Source organism: Episyrphus balteatus, chromosome 2 (assembly GCF_945859705.1).
Source record: "Episyrphus balteatus chromosome 2, idEpiBalt1.1, whole genome shotgun sequence".
Taxonomy (NCBI): Eukaryota; Metazoa; Arthropoda; class Insecta; order Diptera; family Syrphidae; genus Episyrphus; species Episyrphus balteatus.
Genome location: NC_079135.1, coordinates 80,480,677 through 80,508,483, shown reverse-complemented (window position 1 = coordinate 80,508,483; position 27,807 = coordinate 80,480,677). Strand labels below are relative to the sequence as shown.

At 29.4% G+C, this 27,807-nt stretch overlaps 2 protein-coding genes across 8 annotated transcripts in view; one reads left to right on the top strand and one right to left on the bottom strand.

Moving 5' to 3' along the window:
- Nucleotides 1-19,470, bottom strand: part of LOC129910444 (homeobox protein 2) — an 81,186-nt gene extending 61,716 nt beyond the window's left edge. For 3 of the 5 annotated variants that reach the window (XM_055987829.1, XM_055987828.1, XM_055987831.1), the window contains exon 1: nucleotides 18,897-19,470. In XM_055987829.1, coding sequence (XP_055843804.1) covers nucleotides 18,897-19,456 — 560 coding nt within the window. In that variant the 5' untranslated portion in view covers nucleotides 19,457-19,470. Of the gene's footprint in view, nucleotides 1-583; nucleotides 1,271-18,896 lie in introns of those variants that run through there. The other 2 variants (XM_055987833.1, XM_055987830.1) reach the window with 2 other exon arrangements.
- LOC129910454 (uncharacterized protein C9orf85 homolog) overlaps nucleotides 1-26,288 on the top strand; it is a 189,238-nt gene extending 162,950 nt beyond the window's left edge. Inside the window, exons 2-3 of one of the 3 annotated variants that reach the window (XM_055987855.1) lie at nucleotides 25,467-25,531; nucleotides 25,582-26,288. In XM_055987855.1, the coding sequence (XP_055843830.1) occupies nucleotides 25,589-26,269 (681 nt within the window). In that variant the 5' untranslated portion in view covers nucleotides 25,467-25,531; nucleotides 25,582-25,588 and the 3' untranslated portion in view covers nucleotides 26,270-26,288. Of the gene's footprint in view, nucleotides 1-25,414; nucleotides 25,532-25,581 lie in introns of those variants that run through there. The other 2 variants (XM_055987854.1, XM_055987856.1) reach the window with 2 other exon arrangements.
- The last annotated feature ends 1,519 nt before the right edge of the window (nucleotides 26,289-27,807 follow it).

Genomic DNA, 27,807 nt, shown 5'->3' with positions numbered 1-27,807 from the left:
TCTCGAAAAATTGGACTAATAGGTTTATTGTTTTTGAAAGTTGATTTTTTTTTACTGTACTGTAGAATGGGAGTTTTTCGGACACACCAATCATAACTAAAGAGCGTTTATGAAAAGTGATCACACAAACTATCAAACGTGTTGATAAAGTGTCCATTGATCGACTAAACGCACAAGTATGCCAGCATTTTATGTTAGCTTCTTTAAACTTAAAAATGAAAGTTGCAACTTTATGTAGATAGTGTTCATGCATGTGCAAATCCGTCAAAATTTGTACTGTCTTCAGAGCAGCATGAAGCCTCTCCCTTATCTTGTTGATTCACTCTGAGTCTGGCTTATGTTTGCTTTTTTTATATTTTTTTTAAAGTGTATTTTCTTGATATACGTATAAAATATAAGAAGACAACGTAAAAACCTCTTGGCCACGATTAATGCCTTTTCACATGCAATATTCAATTTTTATATGAATGATGACAGTCGAGACACCCAGCATGGAGTATAATATTCCAATAAAAAAAAACAAACAAAAGATTAATATTTGCATAACTAAAAAGCTGTATATACAGTGTTTTGTGTTGTTTACCTCAAACGAACAGCAGTTTCTTTACACTTTCTACAAGGAACACTTCTACTTTTATTTGCGGTTTCTTTTAAATTGTTTGATCTATAAACCGTTGATTTGCTGGAACTTGTACTTTTCGTTTCGACACCATTATTATTCTTTTCACTATTTGCACTAATTTCAGGTTTTTTACTCAACACTGGTGTATTTCTTTGATTAAAATACCCACTTCCTGTCACAAGAATATTATCATAATCTACATTGAAATTATTCCCGACATCATCGAGACTTTTCTTAAACACTCGCGGTCGATAGTTTGATTTTTTAATAACTTCCATTTTCCTATGTCGAATTTCAATAAAACACACTAACCGAAACCGAATGAAGTTTTCTTTTGCTTCCGTTTGAAGCTGTTGCTTCAGCTGACGTTTATTTTTCCGAATTTCCAACTTATTTAGCCAATAAACACTTTTATCGATATATCGCTTAGATTTAGACGGTTCTCCACAATGTGGAGTGTTGGCCAAATCTAAGGTAGTTTTTTGTCTCCGCCACGGAAGTAGATCGAACTGAGAAAACTTTTTTCTTTCACCATGAGCCCATGGGTGAAAGTTTGCTTCTGATTTAGTGTAACGTAATATCCAAGCTGAAGGTAAATCGCATGAGGAAATTTGGTAAGAATAATCGTGCAATGGTTCTTTTAAGCCATCTTTACTTTTTCCGTAGTAAGGTGAAACTGTTCTATTTCGTAGACCAAATACTGGTTTAACTTGAGTATCATTGTTCGCTGTCGACACAAATGAATTTGCAAACATTTTTTTTTGTACTTATAATTATTTAAAAAAAAATATAAAAGATTGATTAAACTGGCAGTTTCATCGTTTAATGTTGGAATAATGTCAGATCGACAGAAGATGCAATTAGAATCTAAAAATGCCAAAATATTATTAAGCTGATGAACTCTTGATTATTTCCATTTTAATGACCACCACTGTGTGAAAAAAAGAGGTCTTTGTCTCTTTCATGTCTCTTTTTTGTTTGTTAACATGCTTTATATGAAGCATAGGTACTTTAAGGTAAGTTGTGGATTCGTTAAAGATTTTGTTTATTTCAGTGCTTGTAAATTATGAAATAAGACTATGAAATGGGTGTTTGATGCATATGATTTCGAATGGCGCAAGAACTTATGATATGAGTAAAGGGGTTTAATATGTGACGTGATAGAAGCTTTACGCCTATATTATTCAAACTAGTTTAAAAAATACATCTGGATGTAAAGAAATTGAAATGTCAAAAATAAATCCAAATCCATAAATATTCACTACTTAAATCCAATTTTTTAAATCCAATCTCGTTAAATCCAAATAAATTTAAATTGCTCTCTGGAGGTCTGCTTAGCTTTATAAATCCAGATGTAAAATTCATTTTCACAGTGTTCAGTTGCTTTGTCAAGATAAATGCAAATTATACAAAATTCATTGAATAATCATACCTAATAATTTTTTTGAGTGAATAATATGAAGAATAAATTAAATCCTTGGATTTATGAAATTCGGATTTGAACGATTGGATTTAAAATTAACTTTAATCCAAAATTTCATTCATTGAATGTTAAAAAAGTAGTTTAATCTATCAAAAAAGCTTTCATTGATTTTAACATAAGATAAAAACATAAATTCAATAAAATAAATTTTGACATGGTTTTGATACGCTTTATATGCTTGGTGTTATAGCACAGTACGAATGTTCAGGAAACAGAAACAGGATTGAGTATGAGGTAACAATGAACATGTTTGTCTTAGATAGGGGCAATATTTTATAAGGGAAGACATAAATCTGCACATTTCTCTGATAAAAAAAATTGATGTAAGATACTGAGAATTGAAAAATATTATTGCGATTTTCTAATGAATTGAAAATTTCCGAAATTATCTTATTCGCTTTAACCGCAGGAAACTGCTTTCATATTTTTATATGTATGTATAGTATATATAACAAGGTCGTGTTAGTTTCACTATTTCTAATACTACTGAACCGATTTATATTACCTTCGTTTTGTTGGATTCGTCTCTATAAGTTCTCGGCTTAAACTGGTGTAGAGAGGTTCACTTCATGCTAATTTCTGGATAAAAGTGGAGGGTTTTAAACAATTTATCCACAGCTTCACAGTGAAATTTAAAAGCTGAGCCTTAAACAAAGTTTAAGTTTTTGGCCTAACTCTTTCGGTTACACAGTGCAATCAAATTTCAGTATTTTAATGCAGTTTTTACACTATTACTAATTTCTTTTAACTTAAACTATAAATGGAACTACAGTTAAACGGGCAATCGAAACTGTGAACTGAAACTTTGATCTAAGAAATGGTAGTGGAACTATGTATGTGCGATTGGTTGGTGAAGAAGATAGGTAAGTCTTAATTTTTTTAAATAAACTGAACAAAGTAATCCACTTGGAATTTTTTTAAATTAAAAGAAAATTGGTAGAAAAAAAACTTCTTTAGAATGTAATTAGGGAGATATTTAAGTGTTATAAAAAAAGAGATTGTCTGTAAAGCCGGTTTACGGACGATGATTTTACGTGAAAATGTCGTAAGAAAACAGGTTGTTTGCTTTTAAAATGAGTCACTTGAAGCGTTTATTTATTTCAAACAATCATAATTTACAAGAAAAAGCTAAAAAAAAATTACTTTTTTTCTTTTCTCGTGATATTAATTTTTTTATTTTAAAAGCTTACAAAAAAAATTATACCATATTTTATACCATATTTCTTCTAAATAATAAAACCATTTTTAAATTTTTACACTGCGCAAAAAGTATTAAAATAATTTATTAAAAACAATCATTTCTTATGAAAAAAGTGAAAAAATCATTTCCATCACCCAAAAATTCATTTTTTTTTATATAACAACATATAATAATTTTTATACCACCTGAAAGCTTATTGCTTCAGCTCAAAATATATATATCGATCATGTCTATTAGGCATCTACAAAAAGAGCTAAAATTTTCATCAAAAAAGCAAAAAAAACATATAATTTAATATTTACATTGTCGCGTTTAGAAAATAACCAATTTTCTGAAATTTTGTTTTACTTCTATTTACCCTATTAAAAGATGGAATTTTTTAAAATCCTTCAAATGTATTTAAATTTAGGTTATTATCTTTCAAATAAGCTATGTTAATAAAAAAATTTGAAAATAATGAATCTCCTTGTAAGAAAAGTATTACAAAAGTAGTATTTTCGAGTAAGTACATGCGACCCAATCTGAGTGTTATTATTATTTTTAAAATTTTATAATGAATGAACCCTCTGTAAGTTCTGATGTCTGAGTTTGTGTTTATAAAATATCTATCCACTGAATGCGGGCAGTCCAGTGTTTAGTCATTCTGACCAACAACGCCGCCGCGTCGCTGTTTCGGTTGGATGATTATGCGCTTGGTTTAAGGTCGAATCTACCCGATGATTTGTAATAAACTTATATACACTAACGTATATTAAACCCATAACAGAAAAGAATATGGTGCAGTTCGTCACAAAAGAATATAAAATTAAATAAATAATGTTATATAATAAATGACAATTTTGTTTGAAACAAATGTGTACACTATGCTAAGAGACTACCAAAATTTTATAAAATTATTGAACCAAATTAGAAACAAAAGAATAAACCCTTGACATCGGATTAAAATATTTGACCATGTTATGAAATTATTATTTATCAATGAAATTTTATGTCACCAATCTTTTATAACTTCCTTGGCAACATTTTCAAAGATTTTAATCAAAATTGCTGTTAGGCTTGAAACAAGTGTTTTGATTACCAAAGTTGGTCATAAATTTGTTTTAGAAAACGTTTCTTCGTAGGTATAGAATCAAAAACAAAAGCGAATTGTGATACGTGGATACGAACATTGAAGATCTTCGACTTCCGCCATCGATCACGCTGACAAAGTAAAGTTATTGATCATTGACGAAAAATTAATAGACTTATTGCATTTTAAAATCTCTGATGAACCCAAGTATTTAAGCCTATATTTATTTGCCTACATAATTATTTCATAGAAAAACAGTTACCTTTAAACAACAGTAAACATAATGCTATATGACCAAGTCATGTTAAACACAAAATGTTATTCACTAAAGTCCGTAATTATGCTTCTCGCATTCCACAAGAAAAATGAGCTTTAGGTATCAGTGTTTCAATGAAATTATAAAATAGGTATATGCTGCTTTTACCTGTAGCTTAGGTTGTATATTAAAATTATATGAGGCATGGTATCAAAAGAACTTTTGCATGGTGCATAGGAGCATTATTATTAAATAATAATTCTATGTTTTTTTTTTATTCTCAATTGAAAAAAATGGTCTAAGGAAACAGAGGTATTTAAATTGTGATCTCCACCGTGACTTTAATCTTTCCTCGCCTTTGGAAAATTTATTCCACAGAATTGTAATTGGACTTGAACAAATATAGCATGCAGTTTTTTTGTATACCTCTGGGAGTAAAAAATGTGATATATTGATATGTAGATGAATTTAAAATGAAGACCTAGTAAATATTCTAACCATATTAAGCAGATTTTGTTTTGACTTTGAAATTATAATTTCTTTCAATTGGAACGACACGCAACTGTCTAATGTAGTTTTCCGGAAATTGTTTTGGTTAAGTGATGTGTCTCATTTTTTTCTTTCTGAATCTTAATGGGAAGCAATGTGATATAGATTGTAAGATTTATAAGCTTACTTGAGAGAAACATTAATTTATCATAATGAACGTTCAGATTTCAGAATAAAAATGGGTTTTTGGTCCATTTAAAGTTTGATCAAGATAAATACATTTTCAAAAAATTTAAGGATAAGTTTAAAAAATTGTTGTAGGTCTAGCAGGAAGAGAGATAGATACAGTCTTCAGTCTAATAAGTGCTCGAAAACTTAAACTTTATGATGTTTTAATAAAAAAAAAACTTTTTTCTTAGGCAATTATTTTTTTTCATTTTAGATGAAGAAAACATATAAAGCTCTTTCGACCAATATAGTATTAGCGCCAAATACACATTTTTGTGAATTACACGCAGAAAAATGATCGGTTAAAAACAACGTAAAACTAGTGTAAAATTAGCAGAGAAGATTGTTAATATAGCATCTGCAAACTAACCCCGGTTAAAATTACACGAGTCGACTCGGTTATTCAAAAATGTTTAATCTTACCCACTTTCTCGTTCAAATTTTACTAAAATCTCAAATTTTAACCGAGTTTCTTGATCAGTATAAACAAGTTGATCGGTTAAAATACCCTTCTAAAATGTAACTTTAAACAATTTATATAATATAAATATATTATTAAAAAAAAAAAAAATAATAAGAAATATTTGTCTGTTAATTTTGAATAAAATGTTTAAGTCTTTGACAAATTAAAAAAAGAAGTGTTTATCGCAAAAAATGGCAACGCCATATGTATTTCCCTAAACCGATTTTTTGAGAAAAACTAAGAACACAAAAAACATTAAATAATAAAATCATTAATGTAATCCAAAGTATTAAAATGTACGATATTTTAATCAAAAAAATAATTCCTAGGTACCTAAATTACCAGTTACTTTCTCTTGGTAAGAATTTAAATTAAACAGTCGTCTTCTTTTTTATTAAATTTTAATTAAATATTGGTGTTGCTTCATTATGTAACCGGAATTTTCCTAGAAACTGCCCCAACATTTTTAACACTGTGGTGCCCTGTACCTAGATCAATTAAAAATAATACAAAGTTTTGTTAGTTTCAACCATAATATTTTGCACCACCCAAACATTTAATCATGCCAGAGATAAAAAAACACTCCATTTTGCAAAAAAAAACTTGATGGCTGGTTCTTCAAAAAAAAAAAAAAAATGTTAAGGGAAACCCTGCAGAAAAAAAGAAGATTTTATATTTTCATATATCCCTATCAACACCCTAAAAAACTGTATGTATTTATTTAAAAATAGTTGTGAAGACGAAAATTTTAAAATTAAAGTAATAATTTAATTTTGAAAAGTATTTCATGTTTAATTTATATAAGTTTTTTGACCGTATTAAGTTTTACGTTGCGTTTTTTGTCTCAGTGTATGACTGTATGTGTTGTGTTTTAATTTTATCGAAACCATCAAAATTTTTATTGCAATTAAAAAATGTTTGCATTAAAAGAAAACGATTTTATTTCAAATAAAAATAGATATCCTTATATGTATAACGCGAAAAATCGCTAAATGTTCGTCCTTTTTTTAAGCTGGGATCGGGTCAAAATTCTGGCTTCAAAACTCTGCTTTTCAAATTTCTGCTTTTTTAACGAAAATTCTGTTTTTCAAAATTCTGCTTTTTTCTATTCTGCTTTTTAAAATTCTGCCAGTCTTAAACTTAAACAAAAAAATGCTGCCAATTCTGTTTTTTTTTTTATAGCGCATATGCTGACTAAAGAAAAATACACCTCATCAATGTAATTCAACATTGGTACTTTCCTAAATTGTTTTAATATTTTTTAAAATGCATAGACTGACTTTCTTTCAAATAAAATCTATAACTTATTGGAACCGATGTTGTTTGATACAAGATATTTCTTTTCTTATTAAAATTTTTGAATATTCATCTTTATTTGACAAATTAAAAAAATTTAAATTATTTTCGGAAATGTTTAGTATTAAAAACCTTTTCTTAATATTTTTAAATTTATTCATTTATAAAACAAAAATTAATATGCATTTAAAGAATGACAAATTATTTAGGTAAGTAGGGGAGAGTGGGGCCAAATGTAACACTTTTTTCTAAAATCGATGGTTCTCCTACAAATTTGAAAGTGGGTCAACCAGACCTTTTTTAAATTAAAGACCCATGTTTTAGCTCCAAGATCCATCATAAAAATTTAGCAAAACATAACGGTAATGTTGAAAAATATAGCTTCCAAAAAAAAAATCGTGTTGTTTCAACTTACCCCACATACGGGGCAAAGTGTAACACATACCGGGGTAGGTTGTACCAAGAACTAAAAATAAGAGAAAAATACCTTTATTTGTTTATATTTATTTGTTTTTAATTAATAACAATAAAAACAAATCTTAGTCATGAAATTTTGGTGCAAATTTGTAAAAAGTGGAGCAAATCCAAGATTTCCAGAGAAAATTTGACAGTAGTCTTAAATAAAAGTTATTCGAATTCATAAATTGTTTTATAAGCTTTATGAATTCAAATGGTGGTTCAAAAATGTGTTTCCAATTTCAAAATAAATACAAATTCAATTACAAGCATTCATATTCAGGGTTGTTAATTATATTAGGTAAACAGTTTTTCAGTATAGGTAGGTTTTTACATGGTACAACTTGCCCCGGAAAAATGTTACAACTAGCCCCAGCATGAAATTTGGCACATAAAATCAATTTAAAAAAAAAGCGAAACTGATATAGACATAACACATACACGCAATTTGAGCCAAAACACGGTTGCATATAACAAAAAAACACTTAGCACTCTATCTTTTTCGGGTAAAGAGGTAGACCAAAAATAAAATTAAAAAAAAAAGTTACAAACATGCATTTTTTGGGCACCACTAGTGTAACTTCTCACCCTGTCGTCTAATCTTCATCTGAAGAAAATGTGCCGGTAGATATTCAAAAATTGAGCATTTTTCTCCTTTACGCGTTTCTTAATATTGAAAGGAACATCGCTTTTTTTAGCTGTTAATTCTTACCCCTGTTACATTTAGCCCCACTCTCCCCTAATCAAAAAAGCAGATAATTTTTCAAGAAGAAAAGCAGAATTTTGAAAAACAGAATTTTGAAAAGCTGAATTTTGAAAGCAGAATTTTGTAAAGCAGAATTTTGAAAGCAGAATTTTGACAAAAGAATTTTGACCCCGGCAGAATTTTGACCCCAACCCTTTTAAGCTTTAATAGGCTATACATTTTTAAGAGTGCTTTTAATGGAAAAAGTTTCTAGAAATCAGTTAAAGAAGATTAAACTTAGTATAATTGAGCGTAACAACAGCTAAATATGTCAAAAACTTCTTAACACTCTAAGAGCCCCCGCACACTACAGACTTTCTATCGGCCGATTGTTTAGTCGGGTTGGGGTCCTAGTGTACGAACAGGCAGCCGACTAAAAAGTCGGTTAGGTATTAAATATTTTAGTTTGAAGGCAATTGTGTAGCAAAACAAACTTTATTTTCGATCAAACAAACTTTTTGATCGACCGATATTAATCGTTGTAGTGTGCGCACTTTCATACAATTTCATACTGATTAAGAACCCGATTAAACTGTCGGCCGATAGAAAGTTTGTAGTGTGTTGGGGCTCTAAAAGTTTGAAACTTTCCGAAAAAGCATATAAGGCAAACTTATAAAGGTTCGGGTCGGAACTGATGGCTTTTAATCATATTTGTGGTTTTAGATATTAGCTCATATCCCATTAGAAGCATAAGACCTACGTCCTTTCCAATTATTTCATATTGATCTTATGTAAGTTATTCTAGAAGCTTACTCCATAAAAAACACCCTTTAAAACTGTAAACAGTTCGAAAACTTAGAGGGGTTAACTTAACTTCATCAAAAGTTCCTTCTTAAGATCGTAAATGGAAATATGTAATCTACTGACTTTGCAGTGATTAATAGATGATACTTTTAAAACAAGATTTCATTATTTTAATTAATTGCTTCTTCTTTCCTCCTCTCATTTAAACATGCAATCGACTGGAAATATTGTACTAATTTTTACTATCATAACAGTTTAAAATTCAAAATAACAAGTTTTGTTATAAACATATTGAGCCTAAAGCAATATATCTGCAAAAGTGCAAGTGTTGAACTGGTAGCAAATATTGCAATTAGTTATAATAACTTTCTGATAAATTTTCACTTTTGATAAAACTTTCATTGCCGTATTGCTGGATGTCCATTATACTTGTTGTTGAGACGAATATCTATGGAAAGCATGCAACAACATCATGGCTATATATTTTTCTGGAAATAAAAAAAAAAAAAAACATCCAAACATCATAATTGCTTTTGGTGCGCCTGCAAGTTGAATAGAACCTGTATTTTTTTTTAATTTAAAAAGAGTTTTGGTTACAACGACGCATTTTGTTACAAGTTAGTTTGATGTGCGGGAGAAAATAGTGGAACCAATTGGAGAAAGGAGCTTAGTGCATAACTTGGTATTAAAAATAATTATTATGGTTATCTGTCAAGGAGTGGGTATAGAGAATATTTGTTACTTTATGGTGATGTTTTGAAGCTTACCTACTTCAATCTGTGATCTGAAAATGACATGATCACTAAAACTTTATCGGTTAAATCTACAAGCTTGATGGGTAAATAAAAAAGAGTAAATGTTGTGTTATAACATTTCATTAATCAAGATTTTTATTTAAATAAATATTAAAAGAGACATAAATAAATTTAAATTTCTTGTTCGGATCAGAGTTTAAAATTCATAAAAATATTTATATTTTAGAAGAAAATTCTTACCATAAAAACAGGTAGGTACCAAACATTTCTAACAAAAAGTATCTCACACATGTTTTTTTCTTGTTTAACGGTTAAAAGCTAGAGCGCGCTCAAACATTGTTCACTTTTTGGATTTTTCCCGTCACTTATTTCTTAATACTCAAAAACTAGAGTTGTAATAAATATAAATTTGGATTCTTTTAAACAGAGATCAGAAATAAATCTCAACCTTTTGAAAGGTTCCTTATCGCCATTTTCAATAAAGGTCATAAAATAAAAAAAAGAAAAATTTCGGTCAAGGTCTGAGAGAAACCTTTATTTTGTATTTTTTTTATGTTTCGGTCAGTTTATCGCTGAGAGAAAAAAATAAATCTCATCTGCAAATGTATCAATTCCTAGAGACATGGGAGTGGTGCCATATGAGAGCTTATATTCTCAGCTACCCGATAGTGGTATAATCGGGTTTTTGGATTTTTTTTCAAAATTCCGAGAAAATCGCGTTTGAAAGTTGGAGTAAATTTTTTTTAGGAAAATCCCCGAATCTTTGAACGCTTTTGGAAGCTTAACCGCTTGAGAGCAATTTTTGGGAGTGATGCCAAATGATAGCTTGTGTCATGGGCCTACGCTTTGCACATTGTCGGATTTTTAAAAAATCATCTTCCATGTTAAACAGCCACATCATGCCTATTTTTTCAGAATCGGGCTTAACTTTTTTTTACATTTAAGTTCTTTCGGTTTGAGAACACGTGCACCTTCAGGGATGGGAGTTGTACCCAAATGTAGGTTAGAGTCCCCGCTACCTTTTGGCATCAAACATTTTTGTTTTCATTTTTTTTTTCAAAATTTCGAGATATAGCCGTTTGAAGTTGGGCGGGCGAAAACGCTTCTGGAAGCTGAACGCTTTGACCTAGATATTAGAACATCGGTCTCCTGAAATATTCGAAATTGCATTGGTTATGCTTGTCGTCACAGCGACTCAAATCACAGTGGAAAACACATTTTCGTCTTTAGATTTTACTTTAAACGAAAAGAGATATAATGGGTCTACAGAACTTTGAGAGTCTATTTAGTTCACAAGAGTCGACTGCTTAATTCTAACTAACTTACAAGAAATAATACTTACACTCGATAATCGATAGAACATAAAGAATCGTTATTGATCTTTGCAGACTTATCTCTTTTAAGAGAGATAATACTGCAAAGATCAGATTAAATTAATCATAAGCATGATCATCTGGTGTTTGCTTCGCAAACAACAAGTGTGCCGAAAAGTGAATATTAATTAAGTGCACAAACAATTATGTTACAATATATAAACTTAGTAAAAACATCCTTTTCATATTTATTTTTGCAATATAAAGACATTCTTCACAAATTCGACATTTTCCTTTGAATTGACCACTTTTGATTTATTTTCAGCGAAAACCGTTAAAGGTTGACTTTTTCCATTTATTTTTTTGTAAAAATCTCAACCATTGAGAGATATTTAAAAAAATAAGAAATAAATCTCAACCGATACAATTATTTTTGATTTTTAAAAATAAATCTCAAACCTTAACCGAAACTATTTATTAAAAGTAATGTGTTAACTCTCAGAGAGAAACTGATTGAAAATAAAGGTTGACTGTTATTTCTGGTCTCTGATGCTTTTAAAACTACACTGAATTCCTTCTTATATAAACTCATGGTCTCCATGATATATTTCGTTTAAAAGTTTTTTAGCTTACAACCAATTAACAATATTTAACAGGTATCAAGAGATAGTTTAAGCTTCCTACTTCCAACATGGTAATGGTAACAGATGGGTGAAATAAATCACCTTCATTAAGTAATATGGAAGCGTGTTTTGTTGGTTGATCTGTTGGAATCTGGATCAAAAATAAGTAACGGGATATTGTAAAAGACTTACCAATAGAATGATTAATTTTACTAATGATAATAAATCAAAAAGTGAAAGAGAATCTTTGATCATACTTGTATTCAGAGATATGTCTGCGTATACCTTTAATTTATTCTTATTTTGATTTATAGAAAACAAATTAATAAAACTCCAACGTTCCTATCTATCTATTGAATGAAAAAAGACAATTTATTTGTAAGAAAAATTCACTCTTTTGTTTGTAGGCATAAATTAAATGTTGAAAAGCCCCATAACACTTTATTTGAACCGGTAGACAAAGATACTTTCGATATCTCTATCACTGAGATAAATTAGCCAAAAAAAAAAAAAAAATACATATAGATTTGAAAAATAAAATTTCGTACGTATACCTACTATCTTTAGTGATACAAATTATTTACAACAAAAATTTTGTTTGTGGTCAAGTGGAATATAAAACATTTAAACTTCGATTTGTCGAATTACTTACTTCGATTTATAATTTACTTGTACGAAAATTAAACTTTTAATAGCGTATTATTGTTCTTAACAGCTTTTCGCTTATGTTTTAAAATTCATCTTTTATTAAAAGGGTAGTCGTATCTGAATAACTTTGGTCTCATTCGATTCAGCAATAAAAAAAACCTTGAAATAATGTGTTATATACCTATGGCCTCTACTCTTGGACTTTAAATAAAAATTCATGAATTATTTTTCTGATCCTAGATATAAGGTTGCCTATCAATCCTCAACTGGAGCTTCGAGATGGAAGTTCAAAAAAAGTGTTGTTAGTCATAACTTAGTCAAATAGAGTTGCAATTGTGTCCGAACTTCGAAGTAAAAAGTTCTGGTGTAGTTGATTTCAGGGACTCATTTTATGATATTTTCATCTAGTCTAAGAGCCAACAGCAAATTTTGGGAGGGGAGAGGCATCGTCCATTTGTCGCATCGTCGTCATCATGTCTTCAAGGCTTAGAAGAATTGACAGAGCATCAGTCCTTATATTAAGAATTTGAGCTTGTGAAAACTCGCGATATTTAACCTCCCGAAAAACCTATAAGACCACTATTTATAGCTGCCATACTTTTGAATTCGTTATAAGAACGCATAAGGCTTTAAAACTGTATTTACTCACATTTCGGTTATACGTCCATTCCCAAAATTTGCTGTTGGCTCTTAGACTAGATTTAAACATTAAATCATATGGAAAATCACAAAAAAAATCCCCTTTTGATAAGAAAATTCTTCATAAATGTATTAGTGAATACTAGGGTGTGTCAAAATGCTAAAGTATGGCATTTTCAAATGTAATAACTTTTAAAAGTTACATTACTTATCAAAAATAAATCCTGCGTTTAGAATTTTCATTTTGATGAAAGAGCCGAACAACAACAATCATACTTGAAGGAGCTAGTAAAAATGCTAAGTCTATTCATTTGCATGTTGATAAACTAAGAAAACCTGCAATTGGGTGAGGCTAATCACGTGGGTGAGGTAGCGCAGTGCGTAGTGTACTGGCTTCTGAACTCGCTTGGTCTAGGTTCAATACTCAAGTGTGACGGAAGAAGTTTTTCAAATCAAATGAAAAAATTACTAGACCAAGCACCACACACAAAATGGAATAAAAGGAGTCTGATGATCGGATTGGCATCCGTTAAACAGTACTGTAACTCTAGCCATAAAACACTTGGTGGTAGCACCTTCAAGATGTTGTTGTTGTTCAAAGATTATAATTTTCATTTTAATTAATATCTTTGGCTCTCTCAAAATATAGGAAGAAATCGAAGAAATTTGAATTTTTAGAGATTTTTGAAATATATTTTTTTTTAACTGCGCCCGTTTGAATACAAAAACAAATATATTAAATATATATATTTATAAGAAAAAACTTTTAAGCTTATATATGTATGTTGGAGCTGCGAAATAATATGCAAAGGAAAAAAACATTTTTTCATATAAAATCGTTTTTTTTTTCCTAACAACTTCAACCGATTTGAGCGAACCAAAGACGAACGATATTATGATTTTTTTTACATATTATTAAACCTAAGACCCTAATAAAACTTTTGCCCACTATTACATTGCAAAATTAGAGTACTTTTTTTCAGCCATACAAAAGTGACACACCCTAGTGAATAGCCATATATGCTAGACCATTTTTCACGTGAGAATTTTAAAGACTTTTAAAAATGCTGAATTGTTTTTAGGGATTTGAAACAGATACATAAGCATGTAGTAATATTTTGTTTGCAATAAAATAAATTAATTATAAAAAACTTAGTTGTTCAAAGGTACTTTAAAAGCAAAAAGGTACAACACAATCCTGCAGTTTAATTTATTAAGGCTCAAAGTTGATGAAAAAAGGCACCTCTCTCCATTTTAAAAGCCAGTGTAAATTAAGATGATCCCACCAATGCATATACTTCACAACACACAAATGTTACATTTGGTTCGGTAGATCTAAGTAAGGTTAATAAAGATGTTCATTAAACTTTTTGTGTTCAAAAAGAAAAATAGGAAGAAAGGTGAAAAAAGTCAAAGAGCGACATGGGTAAACTTTTCAATTGAAATTGATTCAAAATGAAATCACAAAAACTTCTCAACACCCAAAGATCATACTAAGATGATTCTCATCAATCAAAAAAAATGTTTATTTAAAAGGTACTTCCTCCTAATGTATGGTGTAACGCAATTCAATGGATTTTAAAAACAAAAAACTAGTGTTATGAGTTTTAACTGAGACCACCATTAACTGCTATTAAAAATATATTTACCACTCACCGCACCAGACACAAGCAGCATTTTTTTGGTTATACAATCATTAAATTGACTTAACATTTTTCTTGCATCATATGACTATAGTGGTTATAATTTTCTTTTGACTCATTAAAGCTGATATAAAAGTTTATGGTTAATTCAATTATTCGAAATGCGCATCTTTTTTAAACATCTAAGTTTATAACATAAAACATACCTTCTGAAAGAGCTCATCCGGGTAATTTTAGTTTTCGCATTCCTCGCACTACTTGTAGAGGCACCAATTTTTAACTTGCAAATTTTATATTTCTAAAAACGATGAATTTTAACCACGCAAATTGCATCAAAACACAATTTTCAACACTTAACTATCCAAGTTGCGATAGTTTAGTGTTGTATTTTATATTTTTTTTTTCCTAGCTTAACTTGGATACAAAAAAAATGTATAAAGAAACAAACACGAATTGCACTTTAACTTTCGAACAACATCTTCAAACTATCAACGGATTGTATTTATGAACTTTCATAGCATTTGTACAACGAACTATGATACGTTAGCCACACGTTAAGATAAAAACAAACAATTCAAAACCAACAGCGCAGCGTAGCGGGAAAAATTCTTTAAAACAAACAACAGCATAAAGATTAATATTATAATATATGCACACTATACTGTATAGTATATATCTTTACTTTAAACACGTCGAAGGCGATATTTAGCTCAAAAACATTTACACCAAAGAAAGATGCTTCGAGCTTCGAGATGGAAGGCACCACAGAAAAATCACGTGTAAGCGCAACAATGGCCAAAGAGTATATGAATGAGCCGAGAAAGATTTCTCGAAGAAATTATTGGTCCCAACTCAACTCCTAAAGAAGGGAAATTAGAGGTGGCTGACTGTTTATTTCTTCTTTGACGCATTACAGTTGCATGGCAGCGACGACGATGACTATGGCATGGCAGCGATGCGGTATAGGAGGCTTTAGCTAAGCAGTTCTTTTGGCCAGTAGGTAGTCGTACAATGCACTGCTCGAATAGATAGATATTGTTGACGAACATATTTTACAGTATGGTTCATTTTGTTAAGCCAGTATATAGCAACTGCATTTCTGTTTGGACATTCATTAAATGCCTAAAATTACTTCATTTGTGTAGAAATTAATAAAAAAAAAAAATCATCAATAGTTTGCGAAAAGAATAAAGTAAGTGCGTATTATTACATCTGATATTTTTTTTTTTTCAAATTGATTAATCAATCGTCATGTCAACAAAAATAAAACATAATTGATCACTGGGGTGTATGCGTAACATTTTTTTTTTTTAATTTCAACGTTGAAATTTTATACACCAGCCAAAGACTTACAATTTGAAAATCATCTTAACTCTGATGGTTTACAATAATGAATGTTTGAAATGAAAATTTTCACTTTGGTTTCAAAACAAAAAAAAAATGACGATATTATTTCATCTAAATATCATTTTAAAACCTTATTTAACTTAGAAACATTGAGAGCAATTTGAGATACTGTATTCTGAACAGAACTAATGTATGTACATAATGTTTCTGCATTAAAAAAAAAATTGAGTTTTATTAAAATAAAAATTGGCCGATATAAGTAACACAGTCGTTATACATATTTCAAAATTGTACAAATTTTGTTTTTTTTTTTAAATTATGTATTTGAATTATTTTAATTTAAAATTATCGGTACCAATCACCTAACAAATAAGACCCTATTTTTGATATAATTTATTTTTGGAGCATTATTAACTGTATACCTGCCACTGCCATATAGGTAGTATGTACCTAACTGTTTTTTTTATTTAATTTTTTATTTTCTCGTAAGCGACTTTATCGATTTCGACGAAACTTTTTACTTTTTATAAAAAACGACGACTACAAAAAATAATTATTGAATGAAAAAAAAAAATTTTTTTTTGAAAACTGGATTTTTTTGGAACTTAAAGTTTGTTAATAACAGTTTTGTCAAAAAAAGTTGTCTTAGCCTTGATTTTTCAATCGTCAGTTAGACTATCAGAAGAATAAATAATGTCAATATAAAAAAAAAAAACTTTTATTCCTAGGAATAAGATCTATCTGAGGTTTATCTGACTATTGAAAAATTGGCCCTTAGAACAATTATTCAGAACTCTTTGTTTGAAATCCAGAACTCTAATCTTTAACTTTTTTAAAATACAAAAAACTGCTATGTCCTTATATAATTTTTTTTTAATTTGTTGTTATTTTGTGAAAATCTAGAATTCTTGTCTATTTATCGAAAAACATGCTCAGAAATTTTTCGGAAAAAAGCAAACTATGCTCTTACTCAAATTGTTTTCCTTTTTTTTTAGACACAAATTTTGCAAACAAAAAACGTAGTATAGCAAACAGGTGAATTAACGTTTCCAAGATAAAAGATCATTAAAGCCTAAAGAAATTATAAAACTTGCAGTTTATAATAACGTCACACATAAATTAAAAAAAAAATTAAAAATCAATGCAAAATCTGTTCCATAATCTTCGTCGAATTCACAATTTAGACTTTTTTTTACCTTACTTTAGCTATTGTAACTATTGCACCTATAACAGTAAATCTTGGAGAAGATTAGGGAACAAAATTACTTAATGCATTGATTTTTTTTAAATGCAAAAAAAATGTATTTGCAATAAAAATTTTTTAGTTGCAAGATTTTTTTTGTTGCAATACCTTTTTTTCTAATGCAAACATTTTTTATTTATAATAATTTTATTGTTTAATTCCTTACTATAAATCATCACCATTGAAAAAAAAATGAAAAAATAATAGCTTGAAGTTCTGTGTCTTAGATATTTGCTGTTTAATATCCAATATTATACGACACCTAAAGAAATAAGGTGTATCTTTTCAAGATAACCTTACTGTGCGTGTGCATATAAACTATGCGATGTCTGATCTGCAGATGGAATATAAATTTTCAAAAAAAAAAATAATAATAATAATAAACTTGGATATATCTTTTCTTTAACAGACCATTCATCATATCGATATTAACCGTTTAGACTTGTAGATGGCATAAGCTTTAGCTATTGGTTGGATTGAAGAAAATTGAAGAAAAAAAAAAAAAAAGACTGCAAAACGTTTTTTATATCGTAAATAATCTTAAGATTAGTTTCTTCATCTTTAAGGTGCGCTTGTAAACATTTTCACTCTGAAATGTAGCCATGGGGTTCCAATAACATACCAGATTTAATTCAAACGTGTATATACTCTCACTCTCGATAGATTGTGCGTTTGTGAAAAGATGGCAGACAGAATATGGTATTGTGTCTGTAGATATGTGAAACAACAGATGCGATATTGTGTACAGTTGTTTTCCATTTGTTAATTCAACTTATTGCAGTTCACGCCTATTACAAGGTCATAGAAGCATGGCTTTTGTGCACGGTTTTTTAAAAATCTAAAGATAATGTTCATATTTTAATTTTAAGAAAATTACAAGCTTGATAACTCTTTAGGCTTAAGATCTATTGATTGACTTATGCTAAAATTTAATGATAAACCGAAGTTTCTACTTTCACCATAGACTCAGAGCAATGTTGTAGACGGTTAGGGACTCCAGTGCATATTTACCTACTTATCACATTTGTGCGAAAAAACACTGAGCTAGAAAATGAAGTCGTGGTCATAAAAAGCATACAATTTGACGTTTGGTTCCTGTGGGCTTCATTATTGTAACACTGCAAAGTACTTCTGGCTTCTATTCATTCAACTATAATTTGACTTTATTGTAAAAGTAGCTAGTTTGAAGCTTTTCTTTGTAGCCTTATGGAATGTTTGTTTGTCTCTTCTTAAACCGTAGAAGGCATCTGTAAAGAGGTGAAAAGAAACCTACTTCTACTACCTACTTCTCTTAATTTCATTGTTGAAAATAGGATGGATAGGGAAAAAATTCAGCAGACTAAGTTTAAGGCCAATTATGTTTTGAAAGCTGGACCTTGGTAGAACCCTGAGCTCTTGGTATTTCTTAAATGCAAGAAAGGAAAACTAAAACGCAAGTTTGAATCAATTCGAAAATTATGTACCTCATCAAAATTCATCGAAATCGTTAGAGCCGTTTTCGATAAAATTGGAATAACTCGTGATACGTGATATTAAAAAAATCAAAAACATGCTTAAAAATTTTACTTGCAGATTTTATAAACTTGATATCGAAAATGTAAATTTTTTGTATTTTGTACAAATTTTCTTTTACCTGGTTCTATTAGAAAATGACCTATCGGTCGTTTGATGACTTTCGTCCGAGTCACCCCTTGATCCACATCCACACTTTGACTTGTCACAAAATCCACAGCATTGAGTATAACTAAATGATGAAGTGCATAGAGTACAAAATGAATCCAATTTATCTCGAGCATCATCGCTTTTATACGATTCAGAAAAACTATCTGATGTAAATTCCATTTCACCTTCTGTATCATTACTAGATGAAAAGTCACACTTGAAGTGTTCCGAATCGTAATCAAATTTAGATTTTGATGATTGATAAGAATTATTACAACTTCTTGTTTCTGATGAACGATTTCTAATGGAATATTGGTAGGGTTGGCCAAATCCAGTTCGTTCGAGTTGATGTTTGTCGTATTTGCTTGCCATCGATATATTCTCATTAAAAACTATAACATTAACATTGTTGTATTTATGCATGAAATCTGATGGATATTTAGCGCAAATATCTTTGAGTGTTTTTCTAGGTTTCGTGCATGAGCCAGAGGGGCGAATTAAATCCAATAGGCATAACTTAAGATCAAGCATTTTAACTCAATCAAATTTGTAATAAAAGTATCTGAAATTAAATAAAATAAAAATAATTGATAAATTGTAACTTTTCAATCGATTTTTCAATATTTAACAACTTACTTTATAAAAGTAGATAATAAAAACGATGATGGTCATTATAAATTTCAATAAAATTTATAAATATTAGTAAATATAATGCCAAATGGATAATAAATTGAGTATAAATGGGTAAAATTTAAATATTTAGCAATTCTTATCAATCGAATCGTTTATTTTCAAAACATGATAAGTCCACTTTTTTTCAAAATTCGTTTTTTTAACTGAATATGTTCTTGGGGTATAACCACACCTGCCTTTAAAATATGAACCATCTTCTCAGTCTATATTCGATTTTACAGATAAGCGAAAAAATTGTTTATTGTCAAAACATGATAAAATTCCCGGAGTTATCATCATTTGAAAATAAACAGCAACTTTTTTACGAGTAATTGACTACACATAAAGAAGCTGACTATTGACTCAAAATCTTAGGTTGAAAGAGTCTTTCAAGTAAAATAACTACTCGAAACATTATATTCTATTCCCAAATGCAATTGTTTGATAGTCTGCGGCTTTAAAAAAAATTTCATATTAATTTTAAAACTAAATTCACATTCGTTTATTTTCAAAATATGATAAGTCCAAAATCGTTTTTATTTTTTTTATCTTTTGAACTATCGCGATATATCGGTCCAAAAAGTAAATACCAAACGATATTCTGTAGCTAGGTAAAAGTTCTACAAAATATATTTTTTATACATTTAGCCACACTTAACAAAAGAAAATAGAACGTTTTTTTCGTCTCCTGAAAAATTTGAAATCATGGACTTATCATGTTTTGAAAATAAATGATTCAATTGTAATAGTTGACAATAATAAATTGGTTTGCAGGTATACAAATGAGAAAAGAGAAATAAAATACACAACTTGGAATCAAAACCTTGATGTTATATTAGAATTAAATAAGAACTTAAATTAAATAAGAGGTAAAATTAAGTGACTTGCAACTCTGCATTCTTTTATGGATGTAATTATTTTGTAAGAAAGAGGTGACCTTAAACTTTTTGACAAATGGAAATGGGTAAGAAGAAATTCACATATCCATGATAATGATAATCTTAAAAGCCTTATCAATTCCTTGCCAGAGGCAATATCCTAAAGAAAAAAACAAGGATTTAAGCCCAGAATCTCTGGTGTGACAGTTCAATACACTAAAATTTCGTTCTGCAATATGTTGTTCGATCAGCGAAATTATAATTTATACCTGTTATTGTTTGGAAAAGTCTCCACATTTCCACATTAATTGTGTGCGGAAAAACTACTTTTGATTTATTTGTTTTTTTTTTTTTTTGTTGTTTATGTCATTACATCGCATGTCTTTCTGTCGTTTTTCTTTTTTTTTTATTTTGGTTCTGCAATTTATAATTTTTTTTTTGGGAGCATTTCATTGCAGACTACAAGGCTTTATTTGTGACATGGTTTTTATTTCAATTACAAAAAAAATATCTACATACATCCACTTATGATCCATTGATTATTTAAACAAAAGAGCTGAGCAGCGAACTTTTTATTTTAATTTTATTTGAAATTACTATTTTTAACTGAAAAATGATAATTCAATAGAGGCTGGGGCATTCATGTTTATTTGAAAGTTCAAAAAAAAGTAACTGATTTTTCTAGAAAAACGTGTTATAGAAATTTCAATGGCCCTTTACGGCCATATTATTCACTAGTTTAAAAAATACATCTGGATGTAAAGAAATTGAAATGTCAAAAATAAATCCAAATCCATAATATTCACTATCACACAGAGAAAAAATAGTAATTTTTTATTTTGTAACTATTTTCATTGTTAAAATCGGGATAACTAATTTGGATTTGGATCTATCTTTGACATTTGACAATTTTACATCCAGATGTATTTTTTAAACTGGTGAATAATATGGCCGTTAATCATAGACCCTAATTTAGCTAAAAATCGATTAAAACAAAAAATAAAACATACATCTCACTTCCAAATTAAAAAAAAGTGCTATATAAGCCAATTCTATAAGCCATTACTCTTAGGGTAAGTATTGGTTTCGTGTCGAACAAAATTTGAGGTTTTAATCAAAACCATTATTATGATGATGGAGAAGTCCGAAAAAGTGGATCTCGCAGTTCCGTCCGTGCGTCTATTTGTATACACATTTCCACAGCCTAAACGGATGGACTGATTTTCTTCAAATTTGTAATAGATGATTTCTACAGAATTCTGAAAGTTGTTTTTTTTTTATTTTTATTTTTATTTTTATATCTCGCTTAGAAAGTGTAGCTCCCTAACGAAAACGTCTCTTACGATTTTAAATAAACTTTTCAGACGTAATATTCAAAGCAATTGCAATAAAACTGCATTTTTAGTTTTTCTCAAAAAAGTCAAATAACAAAATGTCGGCTCTTCCGCAACATCAACAAAATTTAAATTAAGGTGTTTTGAACTGCAAGAAAAGTATGGCGACCCAGTCCGCAGTCGTGCATTTTATTTTTGGTAAAATCGAGTTTTGTTAAAGTCTTGTATATTACTAAGGACCTATATGTTTGTGCCAAATACTGTATTGCTGTATTTCATTTCTTAAGCCAAATACGCAGATCGCTCTTAATTTTAGCTGACCTTTTTTTCCGCTTTTCTTGACTTATTTTTCGTGCACTTAATTGTGAAATTGTGAAAGATAAAAAATGTATAGTTGGAAAAGAATGCGAGATTTTTTTTTCAAAAAATTGACTTAATTGACTTAAATGAAAAAAAAAAACAGTACAAAAAATAGATTTCACTATTGCCCAAAGTGTTAAAAGATTATTTGTTCGAAAAATTCGTTTTCTGTCTATCGCAAATAAGTAGAGTTCTTATAATCCCGCCTTTTAAGTACACTCCCTACAAACAATTTTGCTTCTATAAAGCTTTAAGCAACGGTAGCATCTTTAGAGCTTTATAGAAGCAAAATTGTTAGTTGGGCTGTTTCCAAACGACAATTTTTCGTCTACGCTGTTAGTCTGTGGAATGCTCTACCTGTTAAATTGAGAAGGATAAGAAACTTGCAAAATTTTACAAAAACTTTGAAAAATCATTTAAAATGCTGATAATTTTTAATTTTTAAATTTAATGTTTTAATTTATATCTAGGGTCAATGTGGGTAAATGTAAACAATTTCATGTCTTTTTTTTTCTATCGACTTTAGATTTTTATATGTTTTCACGGAACAACTTGAATGGTATCTTCAAATGCAAATATGAAATGATGGCAATTCTTCTTTATAAATATAAACAAATATTTCCCAAATTGTTTAAATTACTGTCAAATATGGCACCCCACCATGTTTGCGTTTTTTTACAAATTCGAGGTAAATGTAAACGGTGGTTTAAAATTTAGAATTTCCTTTTTATCATATGGATAACAACTTGAAAAACGTTCAAGAAGGTATTTGACAAAAAACTTTTTCAATTTCCAATAAAAGTTTTTGTTTTCTTCCTTTGATTCTTTATATAGGCGCCCAATATGCATCCTTAGCAGCTCTGAACGTCATATTTTTTGTTTTTTTACGTCAAAGACCTATTTTGCAACATCATCCACTGAAAATGATGATGTCGGCTACTTTAAAATGTGACTCCGCGGCACTTTAGCAATAGTAATTGACTAAAAATACGTTATTTTTATTAAAACCAATTATTTCAGCAAAAATATATGTTTATATTTACCCCCATTATGGAAAATATTCTGGGGTAAATGTAAACACATGCAAATCGACATAAATGTCCTGTATTTTAAAATTTGCTCGTATCAAATAGAATCTACGTCAAAATTAAAAACAAAAAAGTATTTGCAAATTATACTGACTTTATTGAATCTGCAAAAATTTTTAATTTTTCTAAAAGACTATCGACTTGTTTGGCACTTTAAAAAATTATCTTTCACGGAAAATACGCTCGTCGAATGGATTCTCTCTTGACAGCAATGAGCTTGACGTATAAGTTAAAAGATATATGCGTCCGCGATTTGTACTTATGTATGCATCAAATAGATTTAACTGAAGCTTGTTATGAGCCATGTTTTCATTTACCCCTGTTTACATTTACCCACATTGACCCTATATAAAAAAAAACACTACTTACATATAGATTTTTAATTTAAAAAAAAACTTGTATAAATATTTCATATAACCGCATTGTACTTAGTATTTCATTAAAAACTACAAATGTTTTGATATACCTACTAATGTTTTTTGAATAAATAAATACAAAATACAAATACAAAAAAAAAATACAGCCTGTTTTCACATGAGATAATTTCGCAAATTAGGACAGTTCAGATTTCAAATTGAATTTTTTTTCTATGGAATTTGACATTCAAAATGAGATAATTTGCGTTATTATCTGATTTGGGCTCTAGTAAAAACAGGCTATTATTTAAAGAAATACCTAACGTTTGTAGGGCTTGTTGAAAATAATATATATCAATCAATATCAATATATCCCCCAAAATCTGAATTTAGGGGCAAAACAAAATTTGTTCGACAAAAATTCTAGCGTCGTCAATTTTTAACGGATTTTGTTGTTTAACTGACATTAATAGCCCGTTTTCACTAGAGCCCAAATAAGATAATTACGCAAATTATTTCATTTCGAATGTCAAATTCTATAGAAAAAAAATTGAATTTGAAATCTGAACTGACCTCATTTGCGAAATTATCTCATTTGGGCTGTAGTGAAAACAAGCTATAATAGTCTGTTTTCACTACATACACAACATACAGAACAAAAACAATAAGATTTCTCTATGGTTTTCATCCAAGAAGGAAACCTAATCGGGTTTTCCTTATTGTTTTAAAATCTGCAAAAAAATAAAAAAAAACGATGACCAGGCTGGGAATCGAACTGGAGTCTTCAAACCATTAGTCACCAACCTTACCACCTGAACCAACCTGCCATGAAAATATTGATCGCGATTTTTGTTCTAGTGCTAAGTTGCAAAAAAAATCAACTTTTCAGTCAAATTTTAATAAGATTTTCTCTATAAAAATAATAAGAAATCTCCTTAAAAAAACCTTATTAATCGTTGATTTTAATAAGATTTCCTTATGAAATATATGGACGGTAAAACAATATGGCAATCTGTTAGTTTTTAGCGGGTCATATTTTTCTCTGTGTAGATTTCAGTACATACTTGTACTATAATATTTGATTTTAATTTATATAACATAAATTAATTTTATTTCCAACGATGTACTTTTTATGAAAATCGGTTGAGAATTGACTGAGAAAAAAAATTTAAAACGATTTCATAATAAAACCCTCCACATGAAATTAAATTCGTTTGCTTTATCTTTTTTTCTACAAAGCGAACATTTTTCTCGTTCCACCCCCTACTTAGTCAGCTATTACATGAAGCCTCAAGAGGCGCGCCTCTTTTCAAAACTAATGAGTGCAAAAGAGATAGAAGATCAAACAAAAAATTATCCGACCAGAGAGTCGTGGGCCAAAATTCTGAGACTCTTTTTTGACGTTTCTTTTTCCACTCTTTCTTTTTTCAACATTCCCTTTCATTCTTTTTGCTTCTTGGTGGAATACAACAACAACAATACTTAAATCAAAAGAGAAATGTCAAATTTGAGTCTTTGACTCAAGAGGCATCGTGTAATAGTACGCGCCTCACAAAATGATTATCAAAAGAAAATTCGAAAAAAGAGTCAAGCCTCTTGAGGCTTCATGTAATAGCCGACTTACACATCCAAACTCAAAATTTCGTTTAAGTGGCATCACCAACTTAAACATTTTTTCTCACAACGAAATCAAACAAATCTATCATATACACAAACCAAAAGATATGTACTAAAAAAATAGTACTAATTTACAATCCACATACATTCCATAAAAATTTGACATGATAAATGACGTTTCTTTGTGAGGTTATATACGAACGAACGTTTATTTGGTTTAATTTGTGTTTATTATCTCAGCACGTTGTTTTCCATAAAACAATAATAAAAACTATTTTATTAAATAATTGAAAAGTACCAAGTAATTTAATATATTTTATAATTTGCAAATGTTAATTTATTTAATTTTAGACCAATTATGAGTTCACAACGAGGAAATGCCGTCCGCACTCGTACACAAAAACATAAAAATCGTCATGTCTTTAAAAATGATTTGCATGACAAAACACCACAACAGAAAATGCTCAATTCCTTGCACATTTCCGAAGTTTGTCAACGATGCAAACATCAGATTGAATGGAAAATCAAATACAAAAAATATAAACCACTTACCCAACCAAAAACATGTGTAAAATGCCAGCAACGAAACATTCGCAAAGCTTACCATGTTCTTTGTCGAGATTGTGCCAAGGCCGAGAAAGTCTGTGCAAAGTGTTTGAAGACTGCCGAAGAGGTTGAAATTGAACCTGCACAGCCAACGCCAGAAGAGGAACTCAAACTTAAAGTGGAAATGGATAAGTTGATTAAATCATTTCCAGAAAGAAAACGTCGTGCTTTTCTTCGTTATATGCGAAAGGGTGAAGTTGACAAATCGGCGGAGAAGAAGGATGAGAATGAAGAAACTAGTCCTGTTGATGGGGATGAAAAAGATACTGATGTTGAGAAACCAGCTCCCAAACGAATTCCTCACTCTAGAGATGATTTGCTTAAGAAGATCGAAGAACTTAGGATAGGTCCGGATGTTGATTCAGATTTGGAGGAATTCACGGATAGTGATTATGATGATGATAGTGATGACTATGAGGAGGAGTCTGATTGATGGGTAAGCAAAATGGTAAACTTCTTCTGATGCTTAAAGCTTGAGTTTAATAAACAAATGAAAAGATAATTGAATTTTAAACAAGGTTTGTTTTAATGGTTTTATTTAGGACATCTTTTCAACCACGCACAGTGGGGCGACCTATATGACAATGTTGGAATTTATTCAAAAAATAAAACAAAAGATATCAGTGTTATTTGTTAATTTTCCGTTATATAACATTCCATCAAAAACACACTTATTTTATCTTGGTGGATGACTTCTTACTCCAAAACGAGCACTTGAAGTTGCCACGTTAGATGTATTTTAATTGTGTTGTAAAAAAATTAACAAAATGCTTTGATGTTCAACTAGCTGCCATTTTTCTTTAAATAACAGTACAGTTATGATTAAATATGGAATCGAAAGAGTCGGTTGTATATTTTATTATTTAAATAAAAAAATATAAATCAATCAATTATTTTCCTCTTTTGTTTTTGTTTTTTTTTTTTTTTAAGTACATCCTCAGTATATTTTAAAAGGCTTACTTTTTGATCCATTTTTTTTAGGAAGGTTCTTATTTTTAAAATATATGTAATTTGTTGCCTCCATAATCTGATATGGTTGGAACAAAAATAAGAATATATTCCTTAATTAAAGTTCCTGACTTAATTCTAACTAGTATTGTAGTTTCAAGGAATTGTAGTTTCTTATGAGAATGGGATTTAAGTCCTTGAATAGTAAACTTTAAAATTTAGAGAAACTAATGCATAGTACGACAAACAAAATAATTATCTCCCTTCATCATTAATTTCATCCCTCAAAAAAATAAAAATAAAAAATGTTGAAAAAACGGTCAAGAACTTTAAGGCAAAATAAATATTTTTCCCCAATACTCGGAAAAAAATCATTTTTGAAATAGAAATTTTTGCACACGTTCGTAAACCTATCTCACATATATGGACTATAAGTTTCAGATTTTTTGCAAGCTTTCAAGAACTCCTAAAAATAAAATACCACTCAAAAATATCCCTAAAAAATAGCAGTTTTTTCAAAAATTCATATTTAAAAAATTAGGACCTTAAAAAAAATCCGTATGAGAAACAATTTTCTTATTATCTTTCCATTGCAATACTTAGTTCAAATTTCGGTGAAAAAAAATCTTTCATCTATTTATAACAACCACTTTTTCAAAAATCTACTTCCTGGATTGTTTTTAAAAAACTATTCATAACTCAGAATTCAATTTTGTAAGAACTTTTTTAACACTTCAGCCATTCTTCCAACAATTGTATCCTACAGATGAACAAAAATCAAAATACTTTCTACGGCTAACCGCTTAGAAATTTGTTTGTTTACCCTTTACCATGTCATTTTACCCCAATTTACCCTATTTAATGATTGAATTTTTAAAAATCCTTTCTCAGTGTTCACTTTTAGGACATAAACTTTTAAATAAACTATAGTAAATTTTGTCTTAAGTTGGACTTGACGTCATATGAAATAAGATAAAATTCCAATCTATACCAATTATAGCTAACGGCAAGTGGAACTTGAGG